The sequence below is a fragment of the Pristis pectinata genome, chromosome 12, assembly GCF_009764475.1.
Source record: "Pristis pectinata isolate sPriPec2 chromosome 12, sPriPec2.1.pri, whole genome shotgun sequence".
NCBI classification, from domain to species: domain Eukaryota; kingdom Metazoa; phylum Chordata; class Chondrichthyes; order Rhinopristiformes; family Pristidae; genus Pristis; species Pristis pectinata.
This window is the reverse complement of record NC_067416.1, coordinates 52,767,073-52,794,496: the sequence shown is the minus strand read 5'-3', so window position 1 is coordinate 52,794,496 and position 27,424 is coordinate 52,767,073. Positions and strand designations below refer to the sequence as shown.

The window sequence follows — 27,424 nt, the reverse complement described above, 5'->3', positions numbered from 1 at the left end:
GTGGCAACTACGTGATTTGATCTGGACTGCCTGTTGGTGATGTTCACTCCCAGGAACTTGAAGCTCTCAACCCTCTCGACCTCAGCACCATTGATGTAGACAGGTGCATGAACACCGCCCCCCTTCCTGAAGTCAATGACCAGATCTTTTGTTTTGTTGACATTGAGGGAAAGGTTGTTGTCGTGATATCGAGACCCTGCATCAGGACTGGAAGGGAGATTGCCAGTATACAGAGCTGAGGGAGGGGTGGGGGGGGGGGGGGAGGTGGAGGAGTGAGGCAGGGGCTGGTAGGTGATAGGTGGAACCCGGTGAGGAGGGGGAAGGTGGGCAGGTGGAAGAAGGTGACCATTATCTCTGTGACTCCTTGGTTCACTCATCCCCTCCCTGTGCCCTCCAATGTTAGGAGGAGCAACACTTGTCTCTACACCTCCCTCACCACAACCCAGGGACATACAGTCCTTCCAGCTCAGGCACAGATTCACAGGCTCTTCCTCCAACCTTGTCCACTGATTTCAGATTCAAATTCAAATTAGATTATTGTCTCATACACCAGGGTGCAACGAAATTCTTTGGCTAACATGAGGGGACATAATTTTCGGATGATTGGAGGAAGGTACAAGGGGGATGTCAGGGGTAAGCTTTTTACACAGAGAGTGGTGGGTGCTTGGAACGCACTGCCGGCAGAGATTGTGCAGGAGATACATTAGGGACATTTAAGAGAATCTTAGATAGACACATGAAGGACAGAGTGAAATGGAGGGCTATGTGGGAGGGAAGTATTACAGAGATATTAGAGCAGGATAAAATATTGGCACAACATTGAAGGCCAAAGGGCCTGTACTGTGCTGCAGTGTTCTATGCTCTATGTTCTAGCTGCCTATCACCTCTCCTCACCAGGACCCACCTATCATTTGCCAACCCTCCCCCTCACCTCTTTATACCAGCTACCTCCCCTCGATCTTTCTGTCCAGACTTCTCCAAGGTGGCAGCTCCGACCTACTGATGGTTCACAGGGACAAGACTGCAGATGCTGCAACCGAGAGCACAAGTCAAACTGCTGGAGGACTCAGCAGGTCAGGCAGCTTCTGTGGAGGGAGATGGGGAGCTGATGGTTCGGGTCGAGACCCTTCAGCACAGTAGTTAACGTATCGCTATTACAGTTAAAGACCTGCCACTGTCTGTAAGGCGTTTGTACGTTCTCCCCGTGTGTCTGCGTGGGTTTCTTCCAGGTGCTCCGGTTTCCTCCCACATTCCAAACAGGTACGGGTTAGGAAGTTGTGGGCGTGCTCCGTTGGCGCCAGAAGCATGGCGATACTTGCGGGCTGCCCCCAGAACACTCTACTGTGAGGGTTTCCTCCCACGTCCCAAGAGGTGCGGGCTGAAAGGTTATTAAAGTCCTGTAAATTGTCCCTAATGTGTGGGTGATTAGTAGAATCTGCTGGTGGTGGGGGTGAAGCAGGGTGTGGTCAATGCAAATGTGGGCAGAATTTTAAAAATATATTAATGTAGGATCAGAGTAAATGACTGGTCAATAATCAGTGCAGACAGTGAGTCAAAGGGCCCATTTCTGTGCTGCATCTCTCTATTCCTCTGAATATTCATACTGGGTGAGATGGAAGGAGGCTGGTGTGGAGCAGAAACACTGGAAGGCACCAGATGGGCTGAATGGCCTCTCTTTCTACTGTTCATTGTGTGCATTGCAGAGAGAGGAAGGGCCTTAGATGAAGTGTTACAAACAGAACTGCTTTATTTTAAACAGAGATCCAGAAAATTGAACTCTAACTCACTGAAAGAGATTACAAAAGAAAATCAACTGTGCCCAATGACCAGGGTTCAATCCTGGGCGAGATCAGCAGCGTCGACAGAATCCGACCCACGTGAACACCTGCAACACTTGTGAATTTGCGCTAGATTTCAGTAGCAGTGATGGTTGTATATTGAGCTGGCAGCATGTTTAATCTTTCTCCGCAGTGTGAACTCGCTGGTGCCTCAGCAAATGTGACGACTGAGTGAATCCTTTCCCACACTCAGAGCAGGTGTACAGCTTCTCCCCGGTGTGAACTCTCTGGTGAGTCATCAGGTTAGATAACACAGTAAATCCCTTCCCGCACTCGGAGCAGGAGAACGGCTTCTCCTGAGTGTGAACTCGCTGGTGTCTCAACAAAGGGGCCGAATGAGTGAATCCCTTCCCGCACTCGGAGCAGGTGTATGGCCTCTCCCCGGAGTGAACTCTCTGGTGCGTCAACAAAGGGGATGAATGAGTGAATCCCTTCCCGCACTCGGAGCAGGTGTACGGCCTCTCCCCAGTGTGAACTCGCTGGTGTATCATCAGGCTGGATAAATGAGTGAATCTCTTCCCACACTCGGAGCACTTGTACGGCTTCTCCCCAGTGTGAACTCGCTGGTGTGTCATCAGGTTGGATAACTGAGTGAATTCTTTCCCACACATTGAGCAGGAGAATGGCCTCTCCCCGGAGTGAACCCGCTGATGCACTTTCAGCTTGGTTAACTGAGTGAATCCTTTCCCACATGTTGAGCAGGTGAATGGTCTCTCTCCAGTGTGAACTCGCTGGTGTATCACCAGACTGGATGACGTAGTACATCCCTTCCCACATGTAGGGCAGGCAAAGGGCCTCTCCCTAGTGTGAACTTGCTGGTGTGTCATCAAGTCGTTTGACAGTCGGAATCCCTTCCCGCACGTCGAGCAGATGAACGGCCTCTCCCCGGTGTGAACTCTCTGGTGTGTCAGCAATTGGGACGACTGAGTGAATCCCTTCCCGCACTCGGAGCAAGTGTACGGCCTCTCCCGGTTGTGAACCCGCTGATGTGTCAACAAATTGGACGAATGACTGAATCCCTTCCCGCACTCCGAGCAGGTGTACGGCCTCTCCCCAGTGTGAACTCGCTGGTGTATCATCAGGCTGGATAACTCAGTGAATCCCTTCCCGCACTCGGAGCAGGTGTACGGCTTCTCCCCGGTGTGAACTCGCTGGTGCGTCATCAGGTTGGATAACTGAGTGAATCCTTTCCCACATGTTGAGCAGGAGAATGGCCTCTCCCCGGTGTGAACCCGCTGATGCATTTTCAGGTTGGTTAACTGAGTGAATCCTTTCCCACATGTTGAGCAGGTGAACGGTCTCTCCCCAGTGTGAACTCGCTGGTGTATCAGCAGATGAGACGACTGAGTGAATCCCTTCCCGCACTCAGAGCAGGTGTACGGCCTCTCCCCAGTGTGAACTCGCTGGTGCTTCACGAGATTGGATGACGTAGTGCATCCCTTCCCACATGTAGGGCAGGCAAAGGGCCTCTCCCTAGTGTGAACTCGCTGGTGTGTCATCAAGCCAGATGACTTACGGAATCCCTTCCCGCACGTCGAGCAGATGAATGGCCTCTCCCCAGTGTGAACTCGCTGGTGTGTCAGCAATTGGGATGACTGAGTGAATCCCTTCCCGCACTCGGAGCAGGTGTATGGCCTCTCCCCAGTGTGAACTCGCTGTTGTGACATCAAGTCGTAGAATTGAGTGAATCCCTTCCCGCACGTCGAGCAGATGAACGGCCTCTCCCCGGTGTGAATTCACTGGTGTGTCAGAAAATAGGACGAACATGTGAATCCCTTCCTGCACTCGAAGCAGGTGTACGGCCTCTCTGCAGTGTGAACTCTGTGGTGCATTATCAGGTTTAATAACTGAGTGAGTCCCTCCCACACTTTGAGCAGGTGTACGGCCTCTCCCCGGTGTGAACACTCTGGTGTTACAACAAATTCAATGAATCAATGAATCCCTTCCTGCACGTCGATCACTCGCTGGTGTGTCAACAAACGGGACGAATGAGTAAATCCCTTCCCACACTCGGAGCAGGTTTACAGCTTCTCCCCAGTGTGAACTCGCTGGTGTATCAGCAGGTCAGACGACTGAGTGAATCCCTTCCCACATGTTTAGCAGATGAACTGCCTCTCCCCGGTGTGAACTCTCTGGTGCATCAGCAAGTGGGACGACTGAGAAAAGCCTTTCCCGCACTCCGAGCAGGAGAATGGCCTTTCCCCGGCATGAACTCGCTGGTGCGTAATCAGGCTGGATAACTGAGCGAATCCCTTACCACATGTTGAGCAGGTGAATGGCCGCTCCTGTATGAATTTGCCGATGTTGTGTTTGAGATTCCCATAAACAAATCCTCTGCTTGTTGGATCCTGTAAAAGAAATTTACAAAAGTCATCAATAGGTACAGGACAGTATTTCAGCTGAGATTTTAGTCTCTGTAGCGTGCTGTTATAATAATGACAAACACAAGCTTGAGGAACAAAGTCATCTTCCATCTGGGAACATTGCAGCATCCAGACTGGCATCAAAATCTCTGGTTGTCTTTCCATCTATAATCAGAATGGGCCATTTCTGCCACTTCCCTTTGTTCTACCCGTTGCCTCCCTCACCTACTCTGCCACTGAAATTCAATGTGTTTTCTGTCTTTCACTGTTAAAAGGGGTATCAAACCCAAAACATTCCCTCTTTCTGTTCATGGAGACACAAGAGACTGCAGATGCTGGAAATCTGAAGCAATACATAAGGGAGCTGGAGGAAGTCAAAGTGGGTCAGGCAGCATCTATGGAGGGAAATGGACAGTCAATGTTTGGGCCTTTGTGGTGTTGGACTTGGCGATTGTATTGGTGTTGGCTTATTATTGTCACTTGTACTAAGGTACAGTGAAAAACGTGTCTTGCATACCGATCGTACAGGTCAATTCATTACACAGTGCAGTTACATTGAGTTAGTACAGAGTGCATTGAGGTAGTACAAGTAAAAACAATAACAGTACAGAGTAAAGTGTCACAGCTACAGAGAAAGTGCAGTGCAGGTAGACAATAAGGTGCAAGGTCACAAGACAGATCCTGAGGTCAGAGTCCGTCTCATTATACAAGGGAACCGTTCAGTAGTCTTATCACCGTGCGATAGAAGCTGTCCTTGAGCCTGGTGGTACGTGCCCTCAGGATCATTGAACGTGAAGGGTAGATGATTAGACTCACTTGTTGGAGATTGTCATTGTGTGGCAGTTTTGTGATGCAAATGTTATTTGCCACTTAATATTCCAGAATAGAAGTGTTAGATACCATTCTACATCCAGACCAAATAGAACATATTCTCAGTAGCAAAAGGAGACAGCAGCAGAGGACATTGAACATCATTGAGTTGTAAAATAACGATAAGTGACAAGGATTTTTGTTTCTTCAACACAGTGTTAACTGACACAATTTCGCCACAGCGGTAAATTACTTTCACAACACGTTTTTTTTATTCACTGGGAGTTGGACTTAGTTTCTTTTTTGACCTCAGTCCCAACTCTAGCTGTTACCTACAATGATGTGGACATCAGCAGTGTCTGGAGACCCGTCCCAATCTCAGTTTGCTCATCTGTGTTTCCAGACTGCCTGCAGAGCAAAGGCAAAGTGCTCTTTGCAGCAGAATCAATGGCCACATTTATACCCACAATCCCCACGGCTCCAGAAACTGGCCCAGCAAAACAGTCATTCACCAGCCGGGGCCTGGAGTCCACCTTGGGCCGAGCTGGCAGAGAAAGCAGCAAAATCAAAACATCTGCAGGTGCCTGAAATCTGAAATAAAAATAGAAAATGCTGGACACGGGTCAGACAGCATCTGTGGGAAGAGAAACAAATAATGTTTCAGGTTGGAAACCCTTTGTCAGAACCGAGAAAGTAAGAAAACAAGTTTTAAATTGCAGAAAAGATGGGGAAGGGTTAAATACACCATTAAACCCACAGGAAGTGGGAACAGGAGTAGAACATTCAGCGTCTCAAGCCTGCTCTGCCATTCAGCAGGATCATGGCTGACTTTCCTGCTTCCCTATAACCCTTGATTTCCCGACTGATTAGGAATCTATCCCAACCTGAAAAAACACAGTTTTCCGTTGCAAGATGTTGCATAGACTCAAGCTTCTGAGAGAAGAAATTCCTCTTGTCTCACTTTTAAATGGGCACCAGCAAATTTCTCTTTCATAAGGCTATGCTAACTCTGCTCAATAAGTTACGATTTTTCAAACAATCAATCAGATAAAAGGGCAGTCTCCAAACTAAAACATCAACTCTATGTCTCTTTCCACAGATGCTGCCTGACCTGCTGAATTGTCCAGCATTTTCTGGTTTAACTTTAGATTCTGGCATCTGCAATTTCTCTTTAAAAACAGGGCAAAGAGAACGTTTCCGATTGAGAATGTCTCAGCAACCCTGGCCTCACCCTTCGTTTACAAACCTGTCAGTGATCGAGATGAATGAGGGCAGGTAGAGAGAGAGAAATCAAACACAAAGAGATATTTTATTAACTGTGAAACACATGCTGCAGCTGTTGCTGGAACCACAGGCCACGGCAACAGTTCTGGCCCACATTTCACAGCGTGAACATTGCCTTGTCTCCAACTGCCTTTGTTAGTCTATTAACCAGAAAGGTCGATAAAACAGAGCGAGGCTACGGTTGCCTCAGTGAAGCCAATCAGAGATGCTCCTTTTTCCCCCTCACCTTTCCCTCCATCCCCATCTCTCTCTATAGCTAGCCTTCCTCCTCCATCTATCCCTCCCTCTCTCCCTTCCCTGCAACTATTCCTTCCCCACTCCCCCATCTATCCCACCCTCCCGCACCCAAACCTCTCTGCAAGTTGCTTTTGCTCTCTCCCAGGTCTAACGGAAGGGTCTCGGACTTGAAAAGTTCCCTGTTTCTCTTTCCACAGACGCTGCCCTCACCTGCTGAGGGCTTCCCGCACTCACTGGGTTTGCTTTGATTTCAAGCAGGAAAGTGCCCGGGTCCCCCGTGTGGAGCGGGAGGGGGAAGAGGAGAGAAAGGCCGGGACTGCTCAGTGTGGCCGCCCGCAGTGATCCTGCAGCCCGCACGGATTCTCACCCCAACCGTGGGCCGGACCCCGGACTCGTTCAAACTTCCGGATCCAAGGTGGCGCGCAAATGACGTCACCTCCATTGCGCGCCTGCGCTGTGGGCTCGCTCACTCCAGCCAGAGCTCTTTCTCGGCCGCGGGGGCTCTTGGGTAAATTCGGCTGCCATGCAAACCAACCTGAACAGCGCCTTTAAATAGCTTCGTTCTCCACCGCAAATCATTCTGCCGACAATAACTGTGTGATGAAGGAAACACTGTTGTCAGTCTGTGCACGGAAAGCTCCAGAGATCTATCCTCTGATTTACAAACGATGTCCCTGAGTTATCTCATCAGGAGACACAACATCAAGCAACCTATTCAGACCAGACAAAGCAAAAAATGTCAGGAATCCGCCAGGGTTCCTGCTCCTCGTCACTGCCCAGCTGCCCAGTGACCCCTGGGTTAGAGAGAGAGAGATAAAGAGAGAGAGAGAGTCAGCCAGGGTTCCTGCTCCCCATCCCAGCTGTGCAGAAAACCCCACCTCCAGCTGTGCCTCACCAGAGGAACTAATTTGCCTGTGTTTGGGACAACAAAGAGCCGCCATCACAATGGTGCAAATACACGGCACACACACAGGTCGCATTCACCCACAGAGCAGACGGGTGAATTATTCTGGGACAGCTCACCAAGTTGTTTGTGCGGGAATCCATTGAAAACCAACCTGCTCGCTCCGACCCCCGCTGAATGGACAGGGTTAAGGAGCAAGAGCTCCTGCTGGTTCCCTCTCGTTCTGACCCCAGGGTCACGGGGCAGTGAAGGGGAGCCGGAACACTGGCTGATACCGCCACCCGATCCCCCACCCCCGGCTCTAACCCATGGGTCACTGGGCTGTGACGGGGAGCAGGAACCCTGGCTGATTCCCCCTCTCTCTCCAACACAGTGCTCCTTGAGGCAGGAACCCTCTCTCACCCACGGGTCACTGTGAGTGATTGGGAGCAGGAATTTGTGCTTGGCTCGTTCTGAGCCAGATCCCAGAGGGATTGCCCACAGATCGAGGGCCCAGACACGATGGATGCAGACACGGACTCTGTATCTGGGGACAGAACGGGCACCTGATGTGTCTCCTTGCACTCGATGTGACGTTTTCAACTCCGCTGTTGATACCAGATTCTGCGGAAGCTGTTGGTGAGACCGGACCGGGATCATGTGTGTCGCTCCGGTTGCCATTCTGCAGGAAGGGTGTCATGTGCAGGGACACGGTTCACGGGGATGTCGCCGGGACCGGAGGGCTTCAGTTATAAGGAGAGACTGGGCAGGCTGGGACTGTTTCCCCGGAGCGTAGGAGGCCGAGGAGGGACCTTTATAGAGGTTTATAAAACCACAAGGGGCGTAAATAAGGTGGACGGTTACTGTCTCTCCACCCACCCCCCTCCCAGGGTAGGGGAGTCTAAAACACCCCCCACCGTCTCCCTCCACCCCCAGCCTCTCCCCCCGCTGTCAGTTCCGCCCCCGGATTACAGCGGGTGTAGTTCCCTGTGTTTTCACGGAGCGTGTGGTCCCAAGGACGGGACCTTCCCCACGCACGGCTCCCGGCGGCAGGTGGGACCGGAGCGCCGGGGCGGGGGGTTTATCCACACCCGGGCTGTGGTGTTTGGCCCCGAGGTTGGGCTTTGGATCCAGTGCGGACCTGCAGTAACTTCACGGGACGTCATGTTGGGGCAATCCCGGCTGCCTCACTGCTCTTTCTCCCTTCCCCCTCCCCACTCCCCCTCTCCCTCTCTCTCCCCACACTCCGACCCTCTTCCTTCTCTCCACCCACTCTGCCCTCCCCCTTCCCTCTCTCCTCCGCCCTCCCCCTGCTCCCCCTCCCCTCCAGATCTGGGTCCCGGGCCTTGAGCAAACATCTGATGCAGGGCCCGACACGATTTCCCCCTCTGCCGGGACCGCTGCTGCCCGCCCCGCTGTGCTCAGCCGCTTGTCCCTCCTGCTCTGGGATTGTCCTGTTTGACTGCAGACGGGAGGAGCTGGTTCCGGGTTCCGAACGGAGGAGCCTTCAGTCGAGCTGGGTGAATGGAGTTTTCAGTTGTGCGGGGAGAGGAGGCTGGAGCGGGGGCAAAGGCGATGTCTCTGCCGGGGGAAGGGCCACAGCGTCGCCGCCTGGTCGGGTGTTCGATCCGGCAGCCGGGAGAGCATTGGGAGAGAGGTGGGGGAGACAGAGACAAAACAAAGGAGATCTTGCAGCGCCAAAACGCTGGCACCGCCTTGGATGATTTTGCAAAAATATTTAAACCTGGTGTCCACTGGTCCCGGAGCCATCTCCTCGTTACTCTGCACACAAAATCATCTTTTTTAGCCTCTCCACTCCTCAGAAGCACTTCTCCCGTCAATATGTGATCTGCGGAATCACTCGTATGTGTCCCCGAAAATAAATTCCCAACTCTGCGTCCGCTTGTGAGGTCCGAGCTGAGTGAATCTTGTTAAAAGGAGCCACTTACAAACAGTGAATGTCTCTCGGCACTGCGTTGGGGCATTCGGCTTGGTATTTTGGTATTGGTATTGGTTTATTATTGTCACTTGTACCGAGGTACAGTGAAAAACGTGTCTTGCATTCCTTTCGTACAGGTCAATTCATTACACAGTGCAGTTACATTGAGTTAGTACAGAGTGCATTGAGGTAGTACAGGTAAAAACAATAACAATACAGAGTAAAGTGTCACAGCTACAGAGAAAGTGTAGTGCAATAAGGTGCAAGGTGACAACAAGGTAGATCGTGAGGTCAGAGTCCATCTTGTCCTATCAGGGAACTGTTCAATGGCCTTATCACAGTGGGGTAATAGCTGTGCTTGAGCCTGGTGGTACGTGCCCTCAGGCTCCTGTATCTTCTGCCTGATGGGAGAAGAGAGAAGAGAGAATGACCCGGGTTGGTGGGGTCTCTGATTATGCTGGCTGCTTCACCAAGGCAGCGAGAGGTAAAGACAGAGTACAAGGAGGGTGTCTGGTGTCCTTGATGCGCTGGGCTGTGTCCACAACTCTCTGCAGTTTCTTGCGGTCCTGGGCAGAGCAGTTGCCATATCAAGCCGTGATGCATCCGGATAGGATGCTTTCAATGGTGCATTGATAAAAGTTGTTGAGTGTCAAAGGGGACATGCCAAATTTCTTTAGCCTCCTGAGGAAGTAGAGGCACTGCTGAGCTTTCTTAGCTGAGGCGTCTACGTGACTTGACCAGGACAGTCTATTGGTGATGTTCACTCTCAGGAACTTGAAGCTCTCAACCTCAGCACCATTGATGTAGACAGGTGCATGTACACCGCCCCCTTCCCTGAAGTCAATGACTTTTGTTTTGTTGACATTGAGGGAAAGGTTGTTGTCATGACACCATTCCACTAAGCTCTCTGTCTCCTTCCTGTACTCTGCCTCATTGCTGTTTGTGATACAGCCAACAACAGTGGTATCATCTGCAAACTTGTAGATGGAGTTAGAGCAGAATCTGGCTGCACAGTCATGACTGTATTGGGTGTAGAATTGAGGGCTGAGAACGCAGCCTAGTGGGGCACCAGTGTTGAGAATAATCATGCCAGAGGTATTCCTGCCTATCCTCACTGATTGAGGTCTGTTTGTTAGAAAGTCAAGGATCCAGTTACAGAGGGAGGTGTTGAGTCCTAAGTCTCAGAGTTTGGTGACAAGCTTGCTTGGGTTATTGTATTGAAGGCAGAGCTAAAGTCAATAAACAAAAGTCTAACGTAGGTGTCTATACTGTCCAGATGCTCCAGAGCTGAGTGTAGGGCCAGGGAGATGGCATCCACTGCAGACCTGTTTTGTAGATTGGCGAATTGCAGTGGGTCCAGGTTGTCTGGGAGGCTGGAGTTGATACGTGCCATGACCAACCTCTCAAAGCACTTCATGATGGTGGATGTCAGAGCCACTGGTTGGTAGTCATTGAGGCATGTTACCTTGCTTTTCTTCAGTACCGGGATGATAGTGGTCTTCTTAAAACAGTTGGGAACCTGAGATTGAAGCAGGGAGAGGTGAAATATGTCCGCAAATACTTCTGCCAGCTGATCAGCACAAGATCTGAGCACACGGCCAGGGACACCATCTGGGCCAGGTGCTTTCCTCGTGTTCACTCTCCGGAAGACTGATCTTACGTCCTCCACTGTGATCACAGGTTCAGCTGCACTGGAGGCTGTCAGGGTGGATGGTGACAATCCACCTCCCTCCTGTTCAAAACGCACATAGAATGTGTTAAGTTCATCAGGAAGGGATGCGCCGTTGTTAACTATGAGGGGGGAGGGGGAAGGGGGAGCAGGGGAGTGGTGAGGGATTGAGGGGGTGGGGAGCAGGGATTAGGGTGTGGGGAATTGGGGAGGGGGCAGGGGGAATTCGGGAGGAGGTGGGAGGGGAATGAGGGAAGTGGAATGGAGGGGAATGAGGGAGGAGGAGAAGAACGGAGGGAGGGAGCGGGGAGGACTGAGGGAGGGGGAATGAGGGGAGAGGTTGGAATGAGGTTGGAATGAGGGAGGACGTGGGAGGGGGAAATGGGGAAGAGGAGGGGGAATGGTGTGGGGAAATGAGGGGGAGGGGATGTACAGGAGGGGGTAATGACGGGTGGGGAGAAAGGGGAGGGGAAATGTTGGAGGAGGAAAGAGGGGGAGGGGGGATTGAGGGGGAAGGGGAACGAGGAGGAGAGGGGGAAGGGGGCCGAGGGGAAAGTGGGGAGGGGGAATGGGAAGGAATGGGGGAAGGGGCAGGGTTTGGGGGAATGGGGAGGGGTTGAGGACAGAATGAGGGAGGGGGAAGGAGGGAAGGGATGTCCGAATCATTGTAGGTAGTAGCTGTAGTTGGGACTGAGGTCAAAAAAGGGACTAAGTCCAACTCCCAGTGAATAAAAAAAACATGTATTGTGAAAGTAATTTCTCCATGTGGCTAAATTGTGTCAGTTAACACTGTGTTGAAGAAACAAAAATCCTTGTCACTTATGGTTATTTTACAACTCAACTATGTTCAATGTCCTCGGCTCCTTCTGCTACTGAGAACATGTTCTATTCTGTCTGGATATAGAATGGTATTTCACATTTCTATTCTAGAATATTAAGTGGCAAATAACATTTGGACCACAAAACTGCCACACAATGACAATCTCCAACAAGGAGTCTAATCGTCTAACCTTCACATTCAATGATCCTGAGGGCACGTACCACCAGGCTCAAGGTCAGCTTCTATCCCACGGTGATAAGACTATTGAATGATACCCTTATTCAATGAGATGGACTCTGACCTCACGATCTACCTTGTTGTGACCTTGCACCTTATTGTCTACCTGCACTGCACTTTCTCTGTAGCTGTGACACTTTACTCTGTACTGTTATTGTTTTTACCTGTACTACCTCAATGCACTCTGTACTAACTCAATGTAACTGCACTGTGGAATGAATTGACCTGTACGGTCAGTATGCAAAACACGTTTTTCACTGTACCTCGGTACAAGTGACAATAATAAACCAATAGCAATACAAGCGCCATGTCTAACACCACCAAGAGCCAAAACATTGACTGTCCATTTCCCTCCATAGATGCTGCCTGACTCACTTTGAGTTCTTCCAGCTCCCTTATGTATTGCTTCAGATTTCCAGCATCTGCAATCTCTTGTGTCTCCATCTGCAGAAAGAGGGAATGTTTTGGGTTTGATGCCCCTTTTAACAGTGAAAGACAGAAAACACATTGAATTTCAGTGGCAGAGTAGGTGAGGGAGGCAACGGGTAGAACAAAGGGAAGTGGCAGAAATGGCCCATTCTGATTATAGATGGAAAGACAACCAGAGATTTTGATGCCAGTCTGGATGCTGCAATGTTCCCAGATGGAAGATGACGTTGTTCCTCAAGCTTGTGTTTGTCATTATTATAACAGCTCGCTACAGATACTGAAATCTCACCTGAAATACTGTCCTGTACCTATTGATGACTTTTGTAAATTTCTTTTACAGGATCCAACAAGCAGAGGATTTGTTTATGGGAATCTCAAACACAACATCAGCGAATTCACACTGGGGAGAGGCCGTTCACTTGCTCTGAGTGTGGGAAGGGACTCACTCATTCATCTAATTTGTTGACACACCAGAGAATTCACACCGGGGAGAGGCCATTCTTCTGCTCAACATGCGGGAAGGGATTCACTCAGTGACATGACCTGCTGATACACCAGCGAGTTCACACCGGGGAGAAGCTGTTCACCTGTCCGAGTGCGGGAAGGGATTCACTCAGTCATCTCGTTTGTTGAGACACCAGTGGGTTCACACTGGGGAGAGGTCGTTCACCAGCTCTGAGTGCGGGAAGGGATTCACTCATTCGTCCAATTTGTTGACACACCAGAGAGTTCACACCCAGGAGAGGCCATACACCTGCTCCGAGTGTGGGAAGGGATTCACTCAGTTATCCAACCTGATTACACATGGTCATCTCAGCTGCTGAAACACCAGCGAGTTCACACTGCGGATAAATATTAACTACGTTTTATGCTCTACAAAATACATTGCAGTCATTCCCAGTTTTGAAAGCATCTCCTTAAACTCTGATCATCAGGCACCAATCTCAAAAGGGCAGAATCTTTCCCCAACCTGACTTGGGAGTGGTTCCTCAGTTGTTGTATTCAGGACAGAAATCAATTAATTTATTTTGAGGTGGTGAATGGGGGAATCAGGTAGGACAATGAATGAGGCACAGGATCTGTCAGGACAATCCTGTATTGCAGTGATTCAATTGTGTGACATTCAGCCCATTGAGAACAGCCCCATTTTGAAAAGAGCTGGGAGTAGCACAGTAGTGTCGTGGTTAGCGTAATGCTGTTACATGACCAGCGACCCAGGTTCAATTCCCGCCTTTGTCTGTAAGGAGTTTATACATTCTCCCCGTGTCTGCGTGGGTTTCCTCCGAGTGCTCCAGTTTCCTCCCACATTCCAAAGACGTACGGGTTGGGAAGTTGTGGGCATTCTATGTTGCTGCCGGAAGCATGGAAACACTTGTGGGCTGCCCCCAGAACACTCTACGCAAAAGAAGCATTTCACTGTGTGATTTGATGTACATGTGACGAATAAAGATATCTTCAAGTCTTAAAAAAAAAGTAGAGTTAAACACCATTACTCTCTCCCCGAGGCTTGATGGATGGGGAATGTCACAGAAAGATACAGCACAGAAACAGGCCGACACAGTCCACAACTCCACACTGATCCCACATTCATCCTTTTTTCAAAATTCTCCCGACATTCTTGTCAACTCTCCCCAACTTCTCCCACTCACCAAGCGCAATTTACAGCAGCCAATTGACCTACCAACCAGCATGTCTTTGGGACGTGGGAGGAAACTGGAGCTCCTGGAAGAAATTCCCAGTCACAGGGAGAACCCCCACACAGACAAGACCCAAGATCTGGATTGAACCTGGGCTCCTGTCACTGCAAGGTAGCAGCTCTATTAGCTGTGCTGCTCTAATATCTGGGACCATACCCCTGCTGAGCTGTTGTCTTTGCCAGCAATCTGCTGAAAGTCCTGCAGGAATTTGCGGGGGAAGCTCTTCACCCACACAGTTCAACAATGTGGAACGTGTCACCACACGGAGAGACAGGAATGCATTGAACGGGAAGCCAAATGAGCACAGAGCTCGTAGGGCTGCTGCCTCACATTCTAACGTCCTGGGTCGAGCAGGTTCAATCCTGACCTCGGGTGTTGACTCTGTGGAGTTTTAACCTTCTCCCTGTGACTGTGTGGGTTTCCTCCCACGTCCCAAGAGGTGTGGGCTGAAGGGTTATTAACGTACTGTAAATTGTCCCTAATGTGTAGGTGATTCGTAGAATCTGCTGGTGGTGGGGGTGAAGCAGGGTGTGGTCAATGCCAGTGTATTAATGTCAGATCTGAGTAAATGACTGGTTGATAATCAGTGCAGACTCAGTGAATCAAAGGGCCCATTTCTGTGCTGCATCTCTCTATTCCTCTGAATATTAACACTGGGTGAGATGGGAGGAGGCTGGTGTGGAGCAGAAACACTGGAAGGCACCAGATGGGCTGAATGGCCTCTCTACTCTTCATTGTGTGCATTGCAGAGACAGGAAGGACCTTAGATAAAGTGTTTCAAACAGAACTGATTTATTTTAATCGGAGCAGGTGTATGGCCTTTCCCCGGTGTGAACCCGCTGGTGTATCAGCAGCACAGATGACAGAGTGAATCCTTTCCCACACTCGGAGCAGGTGTATGGCTTCTCCCCAGTGTGAACTCTCTGGTGTGTCAGCAAATGGGACGACTGAATGAATCCCTTCCCACATGTCGAGCAGATGAATGGCTTCTCCCCGGTGTGAACTCTCCAGTGTGCCAGCAAATGCGATGACCGACTGAATCCCTTCCCGCACTCGGAGCAGATGTATGGCTTCTCCAGTGTGAACTCGCTAGTGTGTCATCAGGCTGGAGAACACAGTGAATCCCTTCCCATACGTTGAGCAGATGCACGGCCTCTCCCCGGTGTGAACTCTCTGGTGGGTCAGCAAATAGGACGACCAAGTGAATCCCTTCCTGCACTTCGAGCAGATGAACAGCCTCTCCTCGGTATGAACCCACTGGTGTTTCAGCAGCTCAGACGACACAGTGAATCCCCTCCCACACTTAGGGCATTTGAATGGCCTCTCCCCAGTGTGAACTCACTGGTGCCTCATCAAGCTGCATGACCCAGTGAATCCCTTCCCACACGTTGAGCAGGAGAACGGCCTCTCCCCAGTGTGAACTCGCTGGTGTGCCTGCAAGTGGGATGACTGAGTAAAGCCCTTCCCACACTCCGAGCAGGAGAATGGCCTTTCTCCGGCATGAACTCGTTGGTGCATCATCAGACTAGATAACTGAGCCAATCCTTTACCACATGTTGAGCAGGAGAACGGCCACTCCCCAGTATGAACAGGCTGGTGTGTCAGCAGGAGTGATGACTGAAGGAAGCCCTTCCCACACTCAGTGCAGATACACGGCCTTTTCTCTGTGAATTTGTTGGTGCATCAGCAACTGGAATGACCGAGTGACTCCCTTCCCACACTCAGAGCAGGTGAACGGCCTCTCTCCAGTGTGAATTCACTGATGTTGTGTTTGAGATTCCCATCATCAAATCCTCTGCTTGTTGGATCCTGTAAAAGAAATTTACAAAAGTCATTAATAGGTACAGGACAGTATTTCAGCTGAGATTTCAGTATCTGTAGCGAGCTGTTATAATAATGACAAACACAAGCTTGAGGAACAACGTCATCTTCCATCTGGGAACATTGCAGCATCCAGACTGGCATCAAAATCTCTGGTTGTCTTTCCATCTATAATCAGAATGGGCCATTTCTGCCACTTCCCTTTGTTCTACCCGTTGCCTCCCTCACCTACTCTGCCACTGAAATTCAATGTGTTTTCTGTCTTTCACTGTTAAAAGGGGTATCAAACCCAAAACATTCCCTCTTTCTGCAGATGGAGACACAAGAGACTGCAGATGCTGCAAATCTGAAGCAATACATAAGGGAGCTGGAGGAACTCAAAGTGGGTCAGGCAGCATCTATGGAGGGAAATGGACAGTCAATGTTTTGGGTCTTGGTGGTGTTGGACTTGGTGATTGTATTGGTATTGGTTTATTATTGTCACTTGTACCGAGGTACAGTGAAAAACGTATTTTGCATACCGATCGTACAGGTCAATTCATTACACAGTGCAGTTACATTGAGTTAGTACAGAGTGCATTGAGGTAGTACAGGTAAAAACAATAACAGTACAGAGTAAAGTGTCACAGCTACAGAGAAAGTGCAGTGCAGGTAGACAATAAGGTGCAAGTTTACAACAAGGTAGATCGTGAGGTCAGAGTCCATCTCATTGTTCAATAGTCTTATCACCGTGGGATAGAGGCTGTCCTTGAGCCTGGTGGTACGTGCCCTCAGGATCATTGAACGTGAAGGGTAGATGATTGGACTCACTTGTTGGAGATTGTCATTGTGTGGCAGTTTTGTGGTCCAAATGTTATTTGCCACTTAATATTCCAGAATAGAAGTGTTAGATACCATTGAATATCCAGACAGAATTAGAACACATTCTCAGTGGCAGAAGGAGCCGAGGACATTGAACGCAATTGAGTTGTAAAATAACCAAAAGTGACAAGGGTTTTTGTTTCTTCAACACAGTGTTAACTGACACAATTTAGCCACATGGGAATGATGTCTTTGAGTAAAATTTTCACTCCTGTACTTGCTTTGTTGTTGACCGTCCGAAAAGCCTCAATCCATTTACTAAACATATCAAGGATGACTAATCAGTACTTATAACAATGTACCCGCGGTAATTCAATAAAGTCCATCTGTAATGTCTCAAATGGTCCCCCAGGGAGGGGATTCCTTTCTCTTTCACACTTAATTGACTTGCCCGGGTTTACTTTTTGACAACTCACACACCTCATTGCTTTGTTTCTAGCTACCTCTTCCATACTTGGATTACACCATGTTTTAAGCAAGTCCATATACATTTCCTCCTTATTGAGATGAGTATCAGTGTGGAGTTTATCAATAAGGAGGGGTAACAAAGCATCAGGTGCACATATCTGGTCTGCCGGCGTCGTCCAGATATGCGTTACAGGGTGAGGGCGGCAGTTATGCCGCTGCCACAATTGGATTTCAGAAGCAGGGGCGTCCCCCTGAAGTTTCAAAATGTTGGAGATGTCTGGACTTCGAGGAGTATCACACAGTAATAAGGCGCATGTTTCTGTGTTCACCTCCCACCCATGTCCTGCTGCTGCAGCCTTTGCCGCTGCATCAGCTTTGGCATTACCTTTGGAAATGGGAGTGTCATCATCCCTATGTGCGGCACACTTAATTATAGCCAACGCAGAGGGCAACTGAATTGCCTGCAGTAAATTCTCTATATAAGGTGCGTTGGAGATGGGTCGGCCTGTGGAGGTGAGAAAGCCCCTTTGTGCCCACAGAGCCCCGAAGTCGTGGGCCACCCCAAAAGCATAACGTGAATCAGTGTAAATATTTGCTCGTTCTCCCGCAGCGAGGATGCATGCTCGGGTAAGGGCGAAAAGTTCAGCTTTCTGAGTGGAAACAGTAGGTATCAGTTTCCCTGCTTCTAGGACCTCCGAAGTAGTGGTGATGGCATAACCAGCCTGCTTCCTCCCCGTGTGTGAGACCGACGAAGAGCCATCTACAAAAAGTATCAGGGAGGGGTAGTTCCTGATCAGTCAGGTCCTGTCTGGGGGAAGTTCAGAAACAATTCACTTGACAGGAGTGGGGGGCTTCGGGCAACTCGTCTGGTGGGCTGATGACAAACGTTGCCGGGTTAACTGTGGAGCAAAAAGCAAAAGTCAAAAGGGGATTCTCAAGAAGAGCAACTTCGTAGCGGCTAAGTCAAGCCTGTGTGAAGTGCTGTGTACAGTTAGTAGTCAAGAGGGTGGCAATCATATAGGAAGTATAAACAGTAACGGGCTGTAGCAGGGTAATATTGGCAGCGGCCGTGACCATAGTGTAGACGGCAGGGATGGCTTGTGTACAAGGGGGGGTAACCCTGCGCTACCGGATCAAGGCGGGTGGAAAAATAGGCAACCGGACGGCGTTTATCACCGTGCAACTGCGTAAGTACAGCTGTGGCACAGTCCTCTATAATGGCAACGTACAGCTGGAAAGGGCGATCATAAATGGGCCTCCACAAAGTGGGAGCAGAAGAGAGCTGTTGTTCTTGAAAAGCTTGGAGCTGTTCAGACGTTAAATTAAATGTGGCCGGAGCCTTTGGAGAAGCTGGGGGACCTAGCAGACGGGTATAACATGCTGCGTTAGGGATCCACTGACGACAAAAATTAACCAAGCCTAAGAACTTGAGCATCCCCTTAGGAGTAGTGGGAGGGGGAGCTTGCACTATAGAGGTCGTTCTATCAGGCGTTAGCGTCCTACCCTCGGCACTAATCAGGACCCCAAGGAACTTAACCTGGGACTGGCCCCGTTTGACCTTGGTTATCGGGACAACATAGCCGTGTGAGTGGAGAGTATTCAATAAATAATTAGTATCGGTAAAATTGCTGTCCTGGGTGTCACTGGCCAGTAGCAGGTCATCTATGTACTGTACGAGAGCGGACTGCCCTGGTAAATGAATATCGCCCAGTTGGCCGCAGAGGGTCTGTGAAAATATAGTAGGGGAGTGGATGAATCCCCTGTGGCAGGCGGGTCCAGGTATACTGTCTATCCTCAAAGGTGAAGGCAAAAAGGTACTGCGAGTTCTCGTACAAAGGAATTGAAAAGAAGGCATGCTGTAGATCAATAATAGTGAACCATTTGGCCTATGCTGGAATTAAACTGAGGATCGTTGCAGGGTTAGGCACCACAGCATGAAGTGGGGCTGCAATGGCGTTAATAGCCCGTAGATCCTGAACAAGGCGCCACTCAGGGCGTCCCGGCTTCGGGACTGCTAAGATTGGAGTATTGCAAGGAGACTGACAGGGGACTAAAACGCCTTGTTCGAGGAGCGATGTAATAATGGGACGTAACCCCTGTACTGCCTCAGTCTTCAGAGGATATTGTTTGACTTGGGGAAGCTGTACATCGGGTCTGAAAAGTATTTCTACAGGTGCTGTTTTCTTGTCTGGGGCTCCATTCATAATCATGTACGTCTCCTGGGGTTTCCAGGGAGAATACACTTCAACGGTCTCTCCCTGTCCTCCTTGTCCTGCCCTGGGATTCGGTGCCCTACGCATGGGAAGTTGTAGCCTACCAGGGGTCTTTGAGGGACCGTCATCTTTTGGGTAGGACCTATTATAAGATTGTTCTGGTCGATCCCTCCTAGAATGATCCTCATCTGTATCTGAATCCGTATCTTCGGGGTTGCTATTTCGCCCGCTCCCTGGGCGATTTAAATGCATTCCCTGCCCTGTGGGTTTGCTATGGGACTGGTCCAAGGTCTGATGATGGGCTCCCATAGTCTTGAGCTTCGTACCCTGGGGAGTCGTTACTTTCCTAGCCCCTAGGTTACTTACCAGGGGAGCTTGAAGGTTTCCCTTACCACCACTAGACCTAGTGCGACAAGCGATGGCGTCCGAAAAAACCTCCCTGCTAGGTCGGTTTTCCTCAGCTCCCTGTTCCTCTGATACTGAGTAGGTGGGAAGCTGGGAGGGAAATTGGGGATACAATGGGGAACAGCCGCGCCCCGTTGGGGTAAGGGAGGCGCGGAGGCAATTACCTCTTCCATATCGGTGTCTTCCCCACTCTCAAACAGTAGTTGAAGTCCAGACATGGCCAAAGGCGCCATTCGTTTACCAGTTTCCCCTTTTGCTTTAATTCTTTTTTTATCACACAATTCACACAAGGCTTTAAGGACTATATATGGACGGGGTCTACCCTGGTCATCTGTAATAGGGATATCCTTCCTTTTGGTGTTTACTTCCCAAGAGGTCTGTTTAGATTTCTCATTCAATTTCTCTGCCACCCCTTTCCATTTAGTAACGAGATCCTTCCAATTTTGCGAACAATTTGTTTTCCAAACCTCCATTTCAGCGTGCGTACATTTTTCTAAATCCCAAATCCCCCCCAATGGCCAGTTGTAGTCCCCCAATTTCTTGTTCAATCGTGCACTAAATTGACGAAAACTCTTTCCTAGATCTGGATTTTCTTTACACAATTTTCCCAAGGGTGTTTTAACATCCCATTTGTCTAAAGTTTGACCCATTTTGTCACTCTACTCCGGCATCCTCTTCAGATCCTGACCTTCGCGTGGGGGATTTCCCCTCTTAACAACCGGTCTAAGGCAGGATGCTGTTTCGGTGACTCTCAACTCCTCCCATCTTCTCTTTTCCCCGAGCGCTCACAATCTCTGACCTTCAACTCTTTACCGGGTTTTATCGGGGCCCGATTTCCCCCATTCGTTCTCCTTGTTTCACTAATCGTCAGCCGGTGAGGCCTGGTTACCTCACGACGCCTAATCGAATTGTTCAAACCTTTGTCAGTAGACAGGGCCTGGTTACCCCACTCTGTGCCTAATCGAATTGTTCAAACCTTTGTCAGTAGACAGGGCCTGGTTACCCCACTCTGTGCCTAATCGAATTGTTCAAACCTTTGTCAGCAGGCAGGGCCTGGTTACCCCTCTCTGCGCCAAGCCAGATTAATAATACTTAAATAAATAGGTCTTACCGACCGGTTTCCCCTTCTCGGGTTCGAGGAGTCCTTAGGTCACTCCAGTCGGGGATCGAAGGGGGAGAGCTACAGAATCGCGGCTGAGAGGAGACCAGGGTCAAATCGCCCTGTGGGCCCGTCTCGTCTCCAATCACGAGTTTCTGCCTCTTCCACTTACACCGATCCACTGCTGGGTGCCGTTTGGACTCCTGGCTGGCTCGCCAAATTGTCGAATCCGGTCGGAGAGAAGACTCAAAAGACCACTGTTCTCGTTCAATCTCTTTATTACTTGATCCGAGGAGAGAGCACCAAGCCAGGCACCTACGTCCCGGACCGGGTGGTCTCTGAGATACATTGATCTACATACATTCTTATACTTTTTCAGAGGTGCAAACAATTACTATACATGGAATGATCATGCATTAGTCAGGCAGCATGGCACTTATTTTCTACATCGTGATTGGTTACAGACAAAGGAATTTACTTAAAAAAAGTTACTAAATCTATGTTCCTTAATCTTTTCAGACCATCTTGTTCCACTGGTTATCTTTGTATACATAAGGTTCCTCATGGTGGCCTCAGGATCAGTTTAGTGGAGCAAGAGTCAATTGTGCCGACTTGCTAAGATAGGAACTGATTGTACTGGCACCATCATACCTCAAGGCTGAAGAAAACGAGCTGAAGCAAGCAAAATCTCTGAAGCAAGGCACTGCAAAGCGAAGCACAGCTATTTCAAGCAGTCAATGACAGCCATAGTGATGTACCCTTTAATTCACATCTCAGGGCTCACAATCTTTTACTCTCCTAACCTTTCCTTATACACATTCTCATACCGACCGATTTCTCTTATCGGGTTCGAGGAGTCCTTAGGTCACTCCAGGTGGGGATCGAAGGGGGAGAGCTACAGAATCGCGGCTGAGAGGAGACCAGGGTCAAATCGCCCTGTGGGCCCGTCTCGTCTCCAATCACGAGTTTCTGCCTCTTCCACTTACACCGATCCACTGCTGGGTGCCGTTTGGACTCCTGGCTGGCTCGCCAAATTGTCGGATTTGATCGGAGAGAAGACCCAAAAGACCACTGTTCTCGTTCAATCTCTTTATTACTTGATCCGAGGAGAGAGCACCAAGCCAGGCACCCACGTCCCGGACCGGGTAGTCTCTGAGATACATTGATCTACATACATTCTTATACTTTTTCAGAGGTGCAAACAATTACCGTACAAGGAATGATCATGCATTAGTCAGGCAGCACAGCACTTATTTTCTACATTGTGATTGGTTACAGACAAAGGAATTTACTTTAAAAAGTTACTACTTCTACTAAAGTTATAGTTCCTTCATCTTTTCAGACCGTCTGCTTCCACCGGTTATCTTTGTATACATAAGGTTCCTCATGTGGCCTCAGGGTCAGTTTAGTGGAGCAAGAGTCACACAAGACAAGGGAGCAGAAGTAGGCCAATCGGCCCATCGAGTCTGCTCCAAGGAAAAGGGAAAAAAGAAATGAGAAATTTGGGGGGGGGGGGCGCAGGCGCAAGAAAAACACTATTCTAACCCCAATTTCCAGCCTTATCCCCATATCCCTTGATACCCCGACTATTTGGATATCTAACTATCTCTTCCTTAAATGCCTCCAATGATCTGGGCTCCACTGCTGTACCTGGCAAGGAATTCCACGAATTCACCACCCTCTGGCTAAAGAAATTTCACCTCATCTCTGTTTTAACCCTATACCCTCTAATTCTAAGATTGTGCCCTCTGGTCCTGGACTCACCAACCAAGCGAAACAGCCTAGCCACATCTACTCTGTCCAGTCCTTTCAACATTTTAAATATCTCTATGAAGTCCCCTCTCATTCTTCTGTACTCCAGTGAGCACAGTCCAAGAGCCGACAAACGCTCATCATACGTAAGCCCTTTCATTCCAGCAATCATCCTCGTAAGTCTCTTCTGAACCCTCTCCAACATCAACACATCCTTTCTAAGATAGTCAATTGTGCAGACTTGCTGAGACAGGAACTGATTGTACTGGTACTATGATCCCTCAAGGCTGCAGAAAACAAGCTGAAGCAAGCAAAATCTCTGGAGCAAGGCACTGCAAAGCGAAGCACAGCTATTTCAAGCAGTCTATTACAGCCATAGTGATGTACCCTTTAATTCACGTCTCAGGGCTCACAACCTTTTACTCTCCTAACTTTTCCTTATACCTTATACACATTCTCATACCGAGCGATTGCCCTTCTCGGGTTCGAGGAGTCCTTAGGTCGCTCCAGGCGGGGATCGAAGGGGGAGAGCTACAGAATCGCGGCTGAGAGGAGACCAGGGTCAAATCGCCCTGTGGGCCCGTCTCATCTCCAATCGCGAGTTTCTGCCTCTTCCACTTACACCGATCCACTGCTGGGTGCCGTTTGGACTCCTGGCTGGCTCGCCAAATTGTCGAATCTGATCGAAGAGAAGACCCAAAAGACCACTGTTCTCGTTCAAACTCTTTATTACTTATCCGAGGAGAGAGCACCAAGCCAGGCACCTACGTCCCGGACCGGGTGGTCTCTGAGATACATTGATCTACATACATTCTTATACTTTTTCAGAGGTGCAAACAATTACCGTACAAGGAATGATCATGCATTAGTCAGGCAGCACAGCATTTATTTTCTACATCGTGATTGGTTACAGACAAAGGAATTTACTTTAAAAAGTTACTACTTCTACTAAAGCTACAGTTCCTTAATCTTTTCAGACCATCTGGTTCCACCGGTTATCTTTGTACACATAAGGTTCCTCATGTGGCCTCAGGGTCAGTTTAGTGGAGCAAGAGTCACACAAGACAAGGGAGCAGAAGTAGGCCAATCGGCCCATCGAGTCTGCTCCAAGGAAAAGGAAAAAAAGAAAACGAAATGAGAAATTTTGGGGGGAGGGGGGCGCAGGCGCAAAAAAAAAGCACTATTCTAACCCCAATTTCCAGCATCCCCATATCCCTTGATACCCCAACTATTTGGATATCTATCTATCTCTTCCTTAAATGCCTCCAATGATCTGGGCTCCACTGCTGTACCTGGCAAGGAATTCCACAAATTCACCACCCTCTGGCTAAAGAAATTTCACCTCATCTCTGTTTTAACCCTATACCCTCTAATTCTAAGATTGTGCCCTCTGGTCCTGGACTCACCAACCAAGGGAAACAGCCTAGCCACATCTACTCTGTCCAGTCCTTTCAACATTTTAAATATCTCTATGAAGTCCCCTCTCATTCTTCTGTACTCCAGTGAGTACAGTCCAAGAGCCGACAAACGCTCATCATACGTAAGCCCTTTCATTCCAGCAATCATCCTCGTAAATCTCCTCTGAACCCTCTCCAACATCAACACATCCTTCCTAACATAGTCAATTGTGCAGACTTGCTGAGACAGGAACTGGTTGTACTGGTACTATGATCCCTCAAGGCTGCAGAAAACAAGCTGAAGCAAGCAAAATCTCTGGAGCAAGGCACTGCAAAGTGAAGCACAGCTATTTCAAGCAGTCTATTACAGCCATAGTGATGTACCCTTTAATTCATGTCTCAGGGCTCACAATCTTTTACTCTCTTAACCTTTCCTTATATGTTATACACATTCTCAGCTCTGCATCCCATCAATGTCCCTCCGTAATCTTCAACAATCCTCCACACTCTCCACAACACCACCAACATCTGTGTCATCTGCAAACTTGCCAACCCACCCTTCTACCCCCTCATCCAAGTCATTAATAAATATCACGAAAAGTAGAGTTCCCAGAACCAATCCTTGTGGGACACCTCTGGTCACAGCCCTGCAATCTGTGTGCACTCCCTCCACCACAACCCACTGCTTTCTACAGGCAAGTCAATTCTGAATCCATACGGCCAAGCTTCCCTGGATCCCATGACCTCTGACCTTCTGAAGAAGCCTACCATGTGGAACCTTGTCAAATGCCTTACTAAAATCCATGTAGACCACATCTACTGCACTACCCTCATCAATCTGCCTGGTCACCTCCTCAAAGAACGCTATCAGGCTTGTGAGACATGATCTGCCCTTCACAAACCCTGATCACACTATGATTCTCTAAATGCCCTTAGATCCTATCTCTAAGAATCCTTTCCAACAGCTTGCCCACCACAGACGTAAGTCTCACTGGTCTATAATTCCCTGGACTATCCCTACTACCTTGTTTGAATAAGGGGACAACATTTGCCACCCTCCAATCCTCCGGTACTGTTCCCGTGGAAAATGAGGACTCAAAGATCATAGCCAATGGCTCAGCAATCTCCTCACTCACCTCGCAGAGCAGCCTGGGGAATATTCTGTCAGGCCCCGGGGACCTATCTGTCCTAATATTTTCTAACAGCTCCAACACATCCTCTCTCTTGATATCAACATGCTTTAGAACATTAACCTTACCAACACTGTCCTCAGCGTCATCGAGGCCACTCTCCTTAGTTAATACTGGAGAAGTATTCATTGAGGACCTCACCCACTGCCACAGCTTCCAGGCACATCTTCCCACCTTTATCCCTAATCGGTCCTACCTTTACTCCCGTCATCCTTCTGCTCTTCACATCAGTGAAAAATGCCTTGAGGTTTTCCTCAACCCGACTCGCCAAGGCCTTTTCATGTCCCCTTCTTGCTCTCCTCAGCCCCTTCTTAAGTTCCTTCCTGGCTACGCCATATTCCTCAAGAGACCTATCTGATCCCTGCTGCCTCAACCTCATGTATGCTGCCTTCTTCCTCCCAACTAGATGTTCCACCTCTCTTGTCAACCATGGTTCCTTCACCCTGCCATTCTTTCTCTGCCTCACTGGGACAAATTTATCCCTAGCATCCTGCAAGAGATCCCTGAACAATGACCACATCTCTTTCGTACAGGTCCCTTCAAAAAATTTAATCCCAATTCACACTCGCAAGTTCTAGCCTTATAGCCTCATAATTTGCCCTTCACCAATTAAATATTTTCCTGTCCTCTTTGCTCCTCTCCTTGTCCATGACAATGCTAAAGGATGGGGAGCGCTGGTCACTGTCCCCAAAATGCTCACCCACTGAGAGATCTGTAACCTGACCCTTTTCATTACCTAATACTAGATATAAAATGGCTTTCCCTTTAGTCGGACTGTCAGCATACTGAGACAGGAATCCATCCTGGACACACTTAACAAACTCTGCCCCATCTAAACCTGTGTCTGTGTGGGTTTCCTCCAGGTGATCCGGTTTCCTCCCACATTCCAAAGACGTACAGGTTGGGAAGTTGTGGGCGTTCTATGTTGGCATAGGAAGTGTGGAGACACTTGCGGGCTGCCCCCAGAACACTCTACGCAAAAGATGCATTTCACAGTGTGTTTCGACGTACATGTTACTAATAAAGATATCTTAAATCTTAAAAAAAAAGTAGAGTTAAACACCATTACTTTCTCCCCGAGGCTTGATGGATGGGGAATGTCACAGAAAGATACAGCACAGAAACAGGCTGACAGAGTCCACACTAAACCGACATTAATCCTTTTTTTAAAATTCTCCCGACATTCTTGTCGACTGTCCCCAACTTCTCCCACTCACCAGGGGCAATTTACAGCAGCCAACTGACCTACCAACCAGCATGTCTTTGGGATGTGGGAGGAAACTGGAGCTCCTGGAAGAAATTCCCAGTCACAGGGAGAACCCCCACACAGTCAGTACCCAAGATCTGGATTGAACCTGGGCTCCTGTCACTGCAAGGTAGCAGCTCTATTAGCTGTGCTGCTCTAATATCTGGGACAAGACCCCTGCTGAGCTGTTGTCTTTGCCATCAATCTGCCGAAAGTCCTGCAGGAAATTCCGGGGGAAGCTCTTCACCCACACAGTTCAACAATGTGGAACGTGTCACCACACGGAGGGATGGAGGTGAACCACAGGAATGCATTGAATGGGAAGCCGAATGAGCACAGAGCTCGTAGAGCTGCTGCCTCACGTTGACAATGTTCAATCCCGACCACGGGTGTTGACTGTGTGGAGTTTGCACCTTCTCCCTGTGACTGTGTGGGTTTCCTCCCATGTCCCAAGAGGTGCGGGCTGAAAGGTTATTAAAGTACTGTAAATTGTCCCTAATGTGTGGGTGATTAGTAGAATCTGCTGGTGGTGGGGGTGAAGCAGGGTGTGGTCAATGCAAATGTGGGCAGAATTTTTTAAATGTATTAATGTAGGATCAGAGTAAATGACTGGTTGATAATCAGTGCAGACTCAGTGAGTCAAAGGGCCCATTTCTGTGCTGCATCTCTCTCTTCCTCTGAATATTCACACTGGGTGAGATGGGAGGAGGCTGGTGTGGAGCAGAAACACTGGAAGGCTGCCAGACACTCGTTGATACAGTTTAAGGTAGTTCACAGGACCCATATGTCCAAAGATAAGCTAGCTCGTTTTTATCACCATATAAAT

At 49.0% G+C, this 27,424-nt stretch overlaps 1 protein-coding gene and 3 pseudogenes across 3 annotated transcripts in view; 1 reads left to right on the top strand and 3 right to left on the bottom strand.

The window, feature by feature from the left end:
• The window catches only part of LOC127576415 (zinc finger protein 850-like), a 244,464-nt pseudogene that overhangs the window by 80,975 nt on the left and 136,065 nt on the right, over window positions 1-27,424 (bottom strand).
• The window catches only part of LOC127576414 (zinc finger protein 585A-like), a 204,422-nt pseudogene that overhangs the window by 40,937 nt on the left and 136,061 nt on the right, over window positions 1-27,424 (bottom strand).
• The window catches only part of LOC127576853 (zinc finger protein 271-like), a 312,902-nt pseudogene that overhangs the window by 206,405 nt on the left and 79,073 nt on the right, over window positions 1-27,424 (top strand).
• The window catches only part of LOC127576550 (zinc finger protein 420-like), a 163,290-nt gene continuing 136,061 nt past the window's right edge, over window positions 196-27,424 (bottom strand). Inside the window, exons 1-3 of one of the 3 annotated variants that reach the window (XM_052027088.1) lie at window positions 6,900-7,047; window positions 4,096-4,186; window positions 196-3,577 (exon numbers count right to left, since the gene is read on the bottom strand). In XM_052027088.1, the coding sequence (XP_051883048.1) occupies window positions 1,955-3,505 (1,551 nt within the window). In that variant the 5' untranslated portion in view covers window positions 3,506-3,577; window positions 4,096-4,186; window positions 6,900-7,047 and the 3' untranslated portion in view covers window positions 196-1,954. Of the gene's footprint in view, window positions 4,187-6,899; window positions 7,048-27,424 lie in introns of those variants that run through there. The other 2 variants (XM_052027089.1, XM_052027087.1) reach the window with 2 other exon arrangements.